Genomic DNA, 14,411 nt, shown 5'->3' with positions numbered 1-14,411 from the left:
CCATCAGCCTCAAAGGAGATCAGTGTCATTATGACTTGCCCAAGGTCAGCCAGGAGACCTAGGATCTGAACATAGGTCTCCTATTGTGGGATTTGTGCCCTGTCCACTGGGTCAAATGAGAACAACTTGAGGAGCTGCTGGATTTTGCAATGTAGCCATCCTTTATAAATGCATAGACAGCTAAATGTCCTGCTCCACTGACTGCAGAAATAACCCACGGCGACCAGTAAGTGTAGCCCCAACTCAACGCATTCAGCGTAAACTGAGCAAGACGTCACATTTCCTGCCTTCTTACCATGTTAGGCTATCAGCGGCTTAGCTAGTTTGGTTTAAATGCTCACCCCGTGAGCTATGCTTGGGTGGGAATTTTGTCGATAGTTGTGTGTGACGGGTTGGATCACAGAAACCCCCTGGGAGCTGCCACCCAACATGCCAAGACTACTTCTACCCCTGCTTTCCCTGCCAGCTCGTCTTGCTGAGCCAGACACTCCCATCTGCTCCAACAAAGACCCAGGGTCTGAATTACCTGTCCCAAAGCTGCAGGTTTACCTGAAAGCAGCTAACAGAAGTGTTCCTGTCTTTAACACTCAGATGCCCAACTCCCAATGGGGTCTAAACCCAAATAAATCCGTTTTACCCTGTGTAAAGCTTATACAGGGTAAACTCATAAATTGTTTGCCCTCTATAACAGTGATAGAGAGATATGCACAGCTGTTTGCTCCCCCAGGTATTAATACATACTCTGAGGTAATTAATAAGTAAAAAGTGATTTTATTAAATACAGACAGTAGGATTTAAGTGGTTCCAAGTAGTAACAGACAGAACAAAGTAAGTCACCAAGCAAAATAAAATAAAACGCGCAAATCTATGTCTAATCAAACTAAATACAGATAATCTCACCCTTAGAGATGCTTCAGTACGTTTTTTTCTCAGACTGGACACCTTTCAGGCCTGGGGACAATTCTTTCCCCTGGCACAGCTCTTGTTCCAGCTCAGGTGGTAGCTAGGGAATTCTTCATGATGGCTCCTCCACTTTGTTCTGTTCTACCCCTTTATATATCTTTTGCATAAGGCGGGAATCCTTTGTCCCTCTCTGGGTTTCCACCCCCTCCTTCTCAATGGAAAGACACCAGGTTAAAGATGGATTCCAGGTCAGGTGACATGATCACATGTCACTGCAAGACTTCATTGCCCACTTGCCAGCACACAGATATACAGGAAAACTTACAGGTAAACCACAGCCATCTGCAGACAATTGTCCTGGTTAATGGGAGTCATCAAGATTCCAAACCACCATTAATGGCCCACACTTTGCATAATTACAATAGGCCCTCAGGGTTATATTTCATATTTCTAGTTTCAGATACAAGAGTGGTACATTTATACAAATAGAATAATCACACTCAGTAGATTATAAGCTTTGTAATGATACCTTACAAGAGACCTTTTGCATGAAGCATATTCCAGTTACATTATATTCACTCATTAGCATATTTTTATAAAACCATATAGACTGCAACGTCACAGTGTGGACAAAAATCCGGCTCCCGGTACCCTGAAAGCAGGCGCTGGGGCAATCTCTGGACAAAAGCGTCAGCTGCTATGATAATGGCGTCTCCTGTTTAAAACAGAGCTGGGACTCAGATCTAGGTTCAATTTTCACCTCTTCCATCGTCTTCCTGTGCAAAATGTCTTTACGCTGTGCCTCATTTCCCACCTGGCAAATAGGGATAATATTTATTATGGCAGCACCTGCAGGCCCCCAGTGTGCTAGGTGCGGGACATACACGTGGTAGCAGGCAGCCCCTGCCCCGAAGGGCTTGCAGTCTAAACAGACAAGAGACAGGGAGGGTGGAGAAACAGCGAAGTGAAATGACTTGCCCCAGGTACCACAACTGGTCAGTGTAGGGAGAAGGACTATAACCCATGTCTGCCAACTCCCAGTCCAGTATGCTAATGATTAGACCACATAATACTTCCTTTTTTTTTTTTGGCTGTAAGCTCTTTAAGGCAGACGCTGCCTCTTGCTCTCTGTGTGTATCTAGAGGGCCTAGAACAATGGGGTCCTGATTTTCAATGGGGCCTCAATGTACAACTGCACTAGAAATAAATAATAAGATGAAGATAGCCCCGCAGGGCGAAGTGGTTGTGGCCTGTTGTGACCCCACTGTAGGGTTCTTGGGCAATAGACCCCACACACACAAACACACCCCGCAGCACACATTCTTGTGCAGTTCCTCATCATGGAGCACGATTCAGCACCACACACAGGGCACAGAAGCTCCTTGTGTCAGGCCATAACGTCCAGATCTTCTACGTGCAATGGGAACCTGGCATTCCCACTGTGTTTCAGAGTGTGAGTGCCTATAGAGTGGATTTGTTCTTCACTGGAGCAGGTTTAAGGAGAGAGAGACCTCTCCACCCCCTTTGCACCACTGAGATGGACTTTGCACTAGTACTGAATACAATGGAGCAGAGAGGAACCTAGAGAGGAACAAGATGGAGGAGGGGCCAATGGCTAGAACCAGTGTTTGGGAATCTTTGCATAGAGCGGTTATCATAGACAGCTGTTGGTGGACTGGGTTGGGGCATCAATTTTCTCCCCCTGACCCCTACATATTTTCCCACATTAAACCTGTTTACTTGGCCTTAGTGTGATGAGGAGTGATTTTCACCCTGTCTGTACTAGCGGCTTTACTGAGTTAATAGGTTGTCCAAGATCAGGAGCTAAAAGCATCAGCTCTCTGGTTCTACCAGCACCTCACTTCCTCCAACTGATTACTAACAGGGAGAAGGTATCTCTTTTTGTTTTGTTTTTGCATGCTGTTCCTTAACCCCAGTGCTTTGGGTGGAGAGCGTATATTGAACAAAAATATCTGCTATCCTAGGTTATGTTCACAGCATACACACAAAGAAGATAGATTAAAAACCATAAAGTGCTCTTTCAGGAAGGTTGCGACGTAACACTGCTTTGCTTTTTAGAATCCAGAACCCTAAGACAAGAACCTCAAAACAGAGAGAGACAAAGCTGCCTGCTCCCTAAATCAGAGAGGCCCAACTCAACTCACCTTGCTCTAGCCTGGCTTTCTGCATAGGACATAGATCACACACTTTCCTTAGGGGCAAGTAGGACCAGACAACCCTTTAGGATTTAATGTGACAGCTTGCATTTTTTACCCACTTTTCAATACATCACGTCTAATATTTATATAGTATCTGCAATCCAGAAGGGTCCCAAAATGCTTTGCAAACAAACCAACTTCACCAATTCCTGAATTGCAGCCTCCTCTTGGTGCAACATGGCAGTTGTTTAACAGTGCACAGCAAAACCAAGATTGTTTAAGAGAGGAACTTAAGACTTCTTTCTACAGCTTCAAACTGAGGGAGGAAGTGGACTTAGGTAAGCATCATGTAACTGTTCAAGCAGAAATTTGGCCAGGAGACAGGCTCGCATCCCTATTTGTGCAGCAAAATATGCGTTGGGAATCTTTACAATCAGAACTGATGTATTCTGAGGAGGAAGCCGTTCTAATCACACACCATATGGTTCCTTTGTGTGATGAGCTGTCTTAAGGGGTGCCAAGCTATTCACCAGCTCTGTAAATAAAGGTTTGAATTAAGTTCCACAAACTGGCAAAGATGCAAACTTCCTGCCTCTGTGTTGCCACTTGTTTTTTTCGCCCATCACTAAGAACGGTGCCAGTGCATTCGAGGGTATGATATAAAAATGCTCTACTCTACTTGGCAGACCCCTGTATGAACTCGGCTGCTCTGTGTCCCTTGTGCCATCATGCCGCTATCTAAAGCATGCCAGTAATGGCCTGTGAAATAGGTGGCTGAACTGCTACCTAAACTGAAGCAAAGAGTTTTCAATTGACTGGGATGCCACCAGTCCTTCACCTGAGGGGGATCCAGAGACAGCTGATAAAACCCTGCACTCCTGCTATTGGGCTGGGGGAAACTGGACCCCCAGGTTTAAAAAAAATTCAGCTAAGTGCCCATATCCTCAGCTCCAGTTCCCTCTCCCTGTCCCCCACTGGGCTCCTTAGACCTTGGCTGGCATTCCTGTTTCAAGGCATGTCTACACTACACAATGAAGTCGACTTAAGTCAACATACAGCCGCTGCAGTAGTTAAATCAGTTGTGCGTGTCCACACTGCACTCCTTGTGTCGGCGGAGCATGTCCTCACTAGTAGCACTTCCATTGATGCAGAGAGCAGTTGCTACCCATGGTGCAACTTGCTAGAATCTAGTACCGGGTGTTATGGAAAGGCCTTGCAATGCCTCATGGGGGCAAAACATTCTCGCAGGGGTGACTGGGAACATGACGTGAATGTCCCATGGTGCAGTTTTCTCTACATCCCATAGTATTTCATGCTTGTTTTCAAAAGTCTAGTATAGCCATGCATCCGCCATCTCTAGACAAGCCTGGATCCCGCACAGCTCTGCACTATTGTGGTGAGTGTTGCGAACACAACACACCTGATCCTGCAGTATTTCCAGAGCCACCAGAGGAGCATGGAATATGGCAATTTCCTTTCAAGTAGCTGGAAGCCATGGTAACAAACAATTCCTGGTTGCTGTTGGCAGTTACAGAGCAGAAGAACATGGTTGAGCACTGTTTCTGGTCCTGAGAAACAAGCACTGACTGATGGGATCGCATCGTTGTGCAGGCATGGGCTGATGAGCAGTGGCTGCAGAACTTTTGTATGTGCCAGGCCACTTTCCAGCAATTTTGTGAGGCGCTGTGCTTAGCCCTGCAGTGCAGCGACACCAAAATGAGAGCTGCATTGACAGTGGAGAAGTGAGTGGTGATCGCTGTGTGGAAGCTGGCAACCCCAGACTGCTACCGTTGAGTTGTGAATCAATCTGGAGTTGGGAAATCCACCTAGGGGGTTGCTGTGATCCAAGTCTGCAGGGCCATTGATTGCCTTCTGCTAAGATTGCCTTCTGCAATCATTCTATGATTCTAAGAAGGACTCTGACTCTGAGCAACGTGCAGGAGGTACTGGATGGTTTTGCTGCAATGGAGGTTCCTTAACTGCGATGGGGCAATAGATGGCACGCATATCCCTATCTTGGCACCACACCACCTTGCCACAGAATACATAAACAGAAAGGGATACTTTTCTATGGTGTTGCAAGCATTGGTGGATCACTGTGGATGTTTTTACCGACATCAACATGGAATGGGCCGGGCAGGTGCGTGATGCACATATCTTTAAAAACACAGTCCTGTTCAGAAATCTGCAAGCAGACACTCTTTCTGGACCACAGAAATCACCATTGGAACTGTTGAAATGCCCACAGTGATCCTGGGAGATCCAGCCTATCCTCACTCCCGTGGCTCATGAAGCTGGACACGTGCACAGCAGCAAAAAGCACTTCAACAATCAGCTCAGCAGGTGCAGAAGGATGGTTGATGCCCCTTTGGCCGTGTGAAGGGGCGCTGGAGCAGTCTACTCACTAGGTTAGACTGCAGTGAAAAAAAATATTCCCATGGTTATAGCTGCCTGCTGCGTGCTTCATAATATCTGTGAAACAAAGGGAGAGAATTTTCTGCCGCATGTAGGGTGGAAGTGGGCCAGCTGTCTGTTGATTTTGAGCAGCCAGATACCAGGGCTATAAGAAGAACTCGACAGGGAGCTACACGGCTCAGGGAGGCTTTGAAAGACTGTTTTAATAATGACCCCCCAGCAATGTATGTTGCTTTCCTGTGTTGTGCTTGCCAGTGTATTTTTGGTACCCTGGTCTGAACCATGATGTGAGTGGAGTAATGTAATCTTGCAAATGCACCTGTTTTTATGATCTCTGAATGATATCCCCCCCCAAAACCTCTACACTCCACTCCCCTCCTGGAGCTAGGGAGAGAACCCAGGAGTCCGAACTCCCAGACACCCCCATTCTCTAGGTCCCACTCCCTTGCCAGAGCCAGACGAGTCTCTGTCCTGCCCAGCGGCATGAGTAGGCGGCGGGAGGGGGTTCGCATTGGAGATGTTGCATGCTGCTGAGTTGCAGCCTCTGAGTGCTCAGTGCTGGTCTCCTCTGGCCTGACACAGGTCCTTGGCTTTCACTCAGCACTGCTGCGGGTCCTTCTTGTAGCCCTCTCCCCCTGTGACCCAAGAGATCTGCTTGTAAATGTCCACATTTCTACAGCTAGATCGGAGCTGTGCCTGCTCAGGTTCTTCTCCCCACAGACCCAGGCGATCCACCACCTCCTGTGTACTCTAGGCTAGAGCGCATTTGGAGCATGGACCTGGCATGCTCAGTTGGCCAGTTGCTAGGTGAGCTCTCCACACCGACCAAACAGGAAATGAAAATTTAAAAATTAGCAGTCCTGTAAGGAGGGAGGGGCTTGTTCCTGTGTACCTGGCTGCTGGGCAGAGGAGTTGAAAATGGCAACCAGAGCAGTCACAATGGGTCATTGTGGGAGGCCTCGTGGAGTCCACTTAAGTCCACACAAGCAACACAGTGTCTACTCTGCCACTGCATCGACCTAACTACGTCGACATAAACACCATGCCTCTCACAGAGGTGTAGTTATTAAGGGTATGTCTACACTAGAAACCTAAGTTGACCTATATTAGGTTGACTTACAGCCATGGCAGTAATTACTGCAGTGGTGCATGTCCACACTGCCCTCCTTGGGTCAGTGATGTGCATCCTCTTCAGGGGCGCTTCCGCCGTCCTAAAAGGGCCAATGCGGGGAGCTGAGAGGCTGATCTCTCAGCTCTGTTGTCAGCCCCACTGCCTCACAGGCTCACAGTGGACTGCCCCCCCATACACACATTCCCCGCTGGGAGCGGGGAAAGCCGCTCTGAGCGTCTTGCCCCCAGGAAGCGTGGTCCAGCTTCTCTGGCTCCCCCCACCTCCCCACCTTCTCTCTGGGAAGCAGGGCAGCATCGGCAATTTCACAGCTTGGTTCCTTATGTCAACCTAACTGCGTGGTGTAGACCAGCCCTCAGTCAACATAGCAGGAGAGTTACGACGGCAGGTGGGACCTTGTAGTGTAGACCCTGACATTATTAGGTCAACGTAGGCTGCCTTATCTCTGTAGTGTAGACCAGGCCTCAGAGGTCCTACAGCAGGGTCAGTCCTAGCCCAAATCCACAGCCTTTGGGAGACTCAGGTGGGAGGACCTCATAGGCAGTGTCTTCTCACTAGATCCACATGCTCCCCTATCAGCTTAGACAAATGACTATGTGTGTCAAACGCTCTTGGCCAAATGTTGAAGTGGCATGGAGCAAGAGATAGGATGGAACAGTTGTTAGGACACTAGCCTGGGACTTGGGAGAAGCTGTATTCAATTCCATACTCTACCAGAGGCTTGCAGTGTGACCTTGTTTAAGTCACTTAGTGTCTCTGTGCCTCCACTCCCCACTGGTAAAATGATGCTATCTTATGGGCGGTTGTGAGGAGAAATCCATTAAAGATTGGGCAGTGCTCAGATACCAGAGCCATAGAAGAACCTTAGATAAATAAGTGGTGTGGCTTATTTGGAAGTTCTGTATCTTTAGGTTGACATCTTTCATCCACAACCTTCCCTGGTGTTCTGCTTTCACAGAGTTTCCAGGTGATGGACTGGAGCTGGTTTGAGCTGATCTGTAATAAAAATGAGGTGGGATTCTGTGTGTTGGTTGTCTCTCATTGTCTGACAGGCTGTAGGCTCTCAGGTTACAAAACAACAACTCTTGCATGGTTGCTCATAGTTGCAATATCCCTTTAATAAACATTTCCATCGATAGGGCACATATAATTATGAGCCCAATCCTCCTTGTAGTGAGGCCAATGAGTTTTGCCATCAATTTTAATGAGAGCGGGAGCAAGCCTACCCACATTGACCTTCTCATACACAGTATTATTTTGCTATCAGAAATCATGATGACCAAAAATGATCTAAGATTTACCTACAAAAAATGGGTTAAATTATCATGAGAGTAAAATTAATGGAACCTTCAATATAATCACATAGTGAGTAACAACATGATCTTATTACTCTAACCCTTGTCACTCCTTGCCCATCTCCCCTGTCATTGGTCATGTCACATTTAAAATTAGATAGTGAACTCTTTGAAACAGGAATAATTTCCATGTATCTATTCTATAGAGTATGTAGGGTTCATTTGGACTCAAGAGTCTTAGAGGTTTTGTGCTGGGCCTCTGCGGAGGAGTGAATTTCACCCTGAGACACACTTACGGGTAGTGTACAAGTAATCAATAATAATAATAATAAGAAAATAAGGAGATGTAAGTGCATTAGCGTGAAATCACTGGCTGCTTTTGACCTGTGTAAGCATGTAGAAAAGACGATGGACCAAACTCTTAGCTGGTGCAAACTGGCAGAGTTCCATTGTCCTCTCAGTTTTCACCAGCTCAGGTATAATAAATAAAATAACATAAAGCTTATACAACTGCTTTCTTTTTTCAGCCTGACAGCGAAAATGGAACAGAAGAGAACGTCCCAACAGAGCTGCACAGGCAGAAGCGACAGGGTATGTCAACACTGGCATTACAGCAGGTTTCCTTTAGGTAGCAGGGGAACAGGTCTCTTGGGTCATTCCTAGACATAGCGAGTGGCAATGATCAAGCATGTGAATCACTGTGGTGCAAACCTGTGGCCAATCACAGATGAAAGTGTCTGAACACATTTTACTATGTAGCTCCTCCCCCAAGGAATGGCTTGTGCCACCTCCCTTTTCTATCCTTGGTCATCGGTGTATATCTCCATTGCACACTAAGGGCATGTCTACGCTACAGCCCTAAGTCAACGTATGTTAGGTTGACTTACAGCCACCGCACTAATTAATTGATATCCACATTCCCCTCCTCGTGTCGGTGGGCGTGTCCACATCAGGAGCGCATCCACCAACTGAAGAGAGGCAGTGTGGGGGGCTGAGAGCTCTCCAGGTAGTTCCTTGCCCGGAGCCCAGCTGCCCCCCGGCTCTCGGGTCCCCGCTGGGAGTGGGTGGGGGGCAGTCACCTGGGCTTCTCACCTCCCCACCCTCAGCTGCCACTGTCTCTCTGCCAATGCTTCTCTGTTGCTACTGCTTCAGTGCCACCACTGGCTACTGTGTCTCTGCTGCCGCTGCTGGCTACTGTCTCCCTCTGATGTTTCTCTGCTGTCCCCAGCCACTGCCGCTGGCTACTCCTGCAACATCAGGTTCTGAGGTTCCATCACTTAACCCAGCTCTTAGAGATTGCAGCAGATAGAGGGGAGCCTCACAGCCACTGCAGTCTCTATGTTGTCTTTCAGTGTCCCCACTCAGAGTGTAAGGCTTAGCTTCCGGCTCAGACGTGACATCAGGTCTGGGAATAACACCCAGGAAGAAGGACTCTCCACTGAGCCTAATCAGCTCTGTCATTAAATATTGAAGAGAGGCAGGTCCATTGGTGTCTAGACCTCCCTAGGCAGCCATTGCCCAACCAGATAGAATCACCTGTCCCTATCTGCTCTCATTTTGTCACTGGGATTTGGCACCCCTAACCCACCTGCTTAGACAGTTCAGTTCAGTTTAGGGAGACTCCCTCTGTCAGCGCATGCTAAGTACAGTTCTGCAGCCCTTTATTTATATAATAAGGATAACAACATTTCATTAGCCCTGCATTCCAATTAAATTTTTTTTATTAAAGCTAATGTTAAAATTATCAAATACACAGATTACGGGAAAAGAGTCTGTACATCTGGATATAATGCTTAAATTGTCAAAAAGTGCAAGGTTTGGTTTAAAAGTTATAAACTACATATAGTACATAATCTGCAATATCCCAAATTTAGGTCAATAAATTTAACGATACAGTTTAGATATTAGCATCCAAATATTCGGGTACATCATCCATAAAAGGTTATACTAAGCGTAGCTTATGGAAAGCAAATCTAGCAGTGCGTGTAGATTGTCCCTCAGTAACTGAGAATTTAGGATAGGTTGTCCCTCAGTAAATACAATGCATCAGAGAAGTATTTCAGTTACTTTCCCAACGTCACTTCTCAGTAGCACTGCAGCTCCTCTCTCCTGGTATTGCTGATGTCCGGTGATGTGTTCTAAGTAGATGTCCCTTGAACACCTGATGGCGTCCAATACCATGAGTGATATGATACTAGAGTGATTTGTAACCCCAAACCAGCCAAAATTGATCATTTTGGCAAAGCAGCACCATCGTGCTGTGCACCTAGGCGTGTCTATGCAAACGCGGTCTGCTCTTGAAGTCTTTTCCCCCAGTGTGTCACTAGCTGTCAGGGGAGTGCTCATACAGACCCTGCTTACACAATTATATAAGTCAAGTAAATGGTTTGAGAGAAAGAATGAACCCCTTAACAGATCTGGGCCAATGGATATTCACTTGGGATGGATACGATTGTTGGGTCAAAGCGGAGAAGAAATGAGAGACAGCTTTAACTCCCTTCACTCTGACGGATTTCAAACCACTGAAGTGGGTTTCCTGTTACTCTCACCTCCTTTGATTCCCCGCTCAGAATCAATGATTTGACCCTCTGTCAGCAGCGCAGGCAGATAGGACAGGCACATGGAAGAGCTGCTGAGTAAGAAGGGCCAATATTACAGTTATTTGCCTCAGTAAAACCTCTCATTAGCTCTTGTTAAATAATTATAGATAGCACAGACACTAGTCTGGAAGTCTTCAGTTATTATAATACACCCTAACACATCCATCCTTTTTCTTTTCAGTAGCTACATTTGGCCTTTCCCCTTTGGAATACAAGATTGACATTGAGATCAGTTACACAGATCCTTCTCTCTTGGAAGCCATCAAAGATTATTTCAAGAATCTTAGTTTTCCAGTCATAGTAAACACCTCAGATGCAGCAATGAACATTTCAAGCCTCAGTGTTACTACAGGTGAGTAGGTCGCTCTTCTGATGTTCTGCACGATGCAATGGCTTGTCAATAATTTGATTGCCTTCACATTTTCACATAGCGATCAATGAACTCGTAATGCCGACAGACCCTGCTTGTCGGCAGGCAGGACTGAACCTGAGACCTCTGAAGCTTGGTATATGAGCCTCTACTGCATGAACTAAAAGCCACATGGCTCTTAGCTAAAGGTGTAGCAGACTCATCAATCTCTACTGAGCTAGGTGCCACTAGAGGGGGACAGAGCGCCACACCAAGCAGGCCTGGGTTACAAATCCAGAGCTGTCTCTGTTACCTACTGAGTGGGAAAGATCCAGCAAGACAGAAAAATTCATAGATAACAGCACTTTCTGGTATTTGCATTCCACACCTCTCCTTCTTACAAAACACGGACATTAGGAGAGGCCTGAATGCTTCTCTGTGCCAGAGGAAGGGAGGGAGCCTGAGAAACCTGCACTAACGTTCTGCTATGGCTTTAATACCCCAGTAATAATAGCAGTCTGATTTACTTTTATGTTTCAGGAAGCTGCAGTGCTGATTTTCAAAGTGTTTACTTCCCTCTGACGACATTTGGAATGTAAATCACTCTAAGAGGCTATGCTTTGTCGCTAGCATGTGGACACATATTTCATGGGCTAATTCTCTTTCCGATGTAATTCCAAAGGACATTATTAAAGAGCAAAGAATTGAAGAACCTTTATTTTCCCACTTGTTGTTATACAAAATTGCAGCTATATAGTATTTTGAATAGTTACAATATGAAACAAAATATAAACACCACATGTATTTACAATAGTTCAGGACCTGATTTTTTTTTTTTAAATCTCTGATCCAGGAGCAGTGGAAGGTTGTGTGTACTGGTTCTAAACACGTGTGTTCATCTTTCCAAGTGTTTCTTGTCCATGAGCTAGTTTATTCAAAACATTTTGTCAATACTTCATGCTATGTCTCTGAAAGTTAACTTTGACTTAGTCTCATAAACAGTAAGAAAATGGGTTTATGCTGTTTGAAAACTAGGACTTAAGATTTTAGATGATATGAAGTATATTTGTCTACAGCATTTTTCTGATAGTGCCCTTTGAAATGCCCTTGCATTCAAGATAACGATCAGAATGGTATCATTTTATGGTTCAATATCTCACTAGAAACAAACACTACAAAACGTTATTGAAACCAGTTTAGATGATATATGGTGTTTGTTTTTAGCCCAGGTAGTTTGTGAAATATCTGACTGTAAAACTATCATTGATCTGATAGATCAGCAGGGCTATTTCAACACACTGATCCAAGACTAAACACAACAGATCCAAGAGTTTGGAACAGGGTAATTTTCAGTCCATGCTGTATATTTAAAAAAAACCTCTTAGGCCTGGTCTACACTGGGGGGGGAATCGATCTAAGTTACGCAACTTCAGCTACGTTAATAAGTCGACATACTTAGATCTACTCACCGGGGTGAGTCAACAGCTGATGCTCGCCCATCGATTCCGCCTGCGTCTCTCGCTCCGGTGGAGTATCAGAGTCAACGGGAGAGTGCTCGGTGGTTGACTTATCACGTCTAGACTAGATACGATAAGTTGACCCCCGCTGGATCGATCACTGCCCGCCTATCCGGTGGGTAGTACAGACAAGCCCTTAGAGTAATGAATCAAACTTAGTCCCTAATGAGAGTATCACCACCTCTTATTTAGCTGCTCATGATTCATATAACAGGATTCTCAGGGCATCAGATACTCAGGCTTATATCTTGCTAGTGAACGTCTAAGATGCACAGCATATTGTATAAACTTTTGCATACACATCCAGTAGGGTAAATATACTTAAGGGAACCATGCTGTGCAAAATATTATGAATAACGCATCATTAACACAGTCTTTCTATTTTATACTAGTATGCAGTCTCACCAGTAATAATGAGACCCATTGTTTTTGTGAAAGTGGGTACAGATGGCCAGCTGCAATGTGTAGTGCCAACTCAATCTGTCCTAGTACCAACCCAACACAAGAGGAGATCTGTGACTGTATCACACAGGTGCCTTCTCAAGGACCCTATTGTCAGCTTCAGCCTGACGGTAAGTTGTGCTTAGTAGCGTATAGTATGACATTTAATCAGGAGAGAGTGTGATCTTTACACATCAGTGGGGCTGGCTAAAATGTGACTCATGGACCAATCACGATACTTTGGGGCTTACTGTAGCTGTTATTTTTAATAGGAAAGTGTGTCCTGCTAATTACATCTCCCAGCATGCAAAGCTCCATCTTGATCCAAGTGGCCCCATTCAGATCATGGTGCAATCTTGCAAACACTCATTTTATCATGAATCTCGGGCTGATGCCCTGCACCCCAGAGGTGGCTGCATATCAATGACACTGAATGTGTATAATTTGTGAAATGCTTAGGATTCCTTTGAGGTGGGAGGTGCCAGGTAAATGTCAGCTGAAGTCATAAAATAAATAAATAATACTACAGGTTTCTCTTTGCTTCTCCAGATCAAACCCACTTCTCTGTGTCCCCTGAGGACATTTTCCAGGGGGATACAGTAATAATGAAGTGTGAGATACCGTTGGATACAGGGAACGGGATCTGGTATCATTCTGGACATGTAATCTTGAATAGCACCCGGCATTCAATATCTACAACGTCAGTTCTGAAAATTACCAATGTTACACAGGATGATACCGGTACGATTGTGTCTGTATATGCAAGTGTATTGTTTGTAATTGGCAAAGGAACAAAGAAGAATGCAATTATTCTATTTATTTAAAACAGAAGGGCAAATGCACCTTTCCCCTCATCATCTTCCTCTGACTTTCTTTAATGAATCAGCTTCTGAATGGTGATGCCAGCATACTGCATTTATTATATTATAATAAAAAGTAACAGAGTTCCATAGCAAATTAAATTGTTAATGTTTGGAGGGCCCTTTGAAAAGAGGTGATATATTAGAGCTTAGTATTAAGGAGTCAGGTAACATGGACTGGACTGGGAATTGAGAACCATGAGTTCTATTCCCAGCTCTGACACTGATCTACTATGTGACCTTGGTCAGGCTACTTCACATCATCTGTAAAAGGGGGGTGATGATACTTACTTCCTTTGCAAAGTGCTTTGAGAACTATAGATGAAAAGAGCCAAGTATTATTATACAGCACTTTATATCTGAGAGAAGGGAGGGGCTGGACCTGATTAGAGATACAGGCAATGTAGATGATTTTTGCAGCAGTAGTTTGGCTGGTGGGAGTTCAGAGAAGATGAGGTGTCAGTGGTCAAGGCAAGCGGTGTGTTGGGCTGATACAATGGGCTTGGCAGTGGGAATAGTAGGGAGCAGGTAGATTTTGGAGAAGCAGGTGAGGATATCCAGCACTATTTATTGGGGGGAAGGAGAGAAAGGAGTAAGATATGATTCCACGGCAGCACACTTGAAGGACACAGCGAAGAGTGAAATTGCCAGTGATAGAGAAAAGAGGCAGAGGGACAGGCTTGGGAGCACTGGTATTAGGTACATGGTATAAGAGGCACATGCAGTACTTCATTGTTCTCCTT

At 45.4% G+C, this 14,411-nt stretch overlaps 1 protein-coding gene across 7 annotated transcripts in view; it reads left to right on the top strand.

Moving 5' to 3' along the window:
* Positions 1-14,411, top strand: part of ADGRF5 (adhesion G protein-coupled receptor F5) — an 81,132-nt gene that overhangs the window by 32,703 nt on the left and 34,018 nt on the right. For 5 of the 7 annotated variants that reach the window (XM_008163084.4, XM_024101053.3, XM_042848664.2 and 2 more), the window contains 4 exons: positions 8,429-8,492; positions 10,683-10,853; positions 12,760-12,939; positions 13,358-13,549. In XM_008163084.4, the coding sequence (XP_008161306.2) occupies positions 8,429-8,492; positions 10,683-10,853; positions 12,760-12,939; positions 13,358-13,549 (607 nt within the window). The remainder of the gene's footprint in view (positions 1-8,428; positions 8,493-10,682; positions 10,854-12,759; positions 12,940-13,357; positions 13,550-14,411) is intronic. The other 2 variants (XM_008163085.4, XM_065587559.1) reach the window with 1 other exon arrangement.

Source organism: Chrysemys picta, chromosome 3 (genome assembly GCF_011386835.1).
Source record: "Chrysemys picta bellii isolate R12L10 chromosome 3, ASM1138683v2, whole genome shotgun sequence".
Taxonomy (NCBI): Eukaryota; Metazoa; Chordata; order Testudines; family Emydidae; genus Chrysemys; species Chrysemys picta.
The sequence above is the reverse complement of the archived record's forward strand: the minus strand, read 5'-3'. Positions and strand labels throughout refer to the sequence as shown.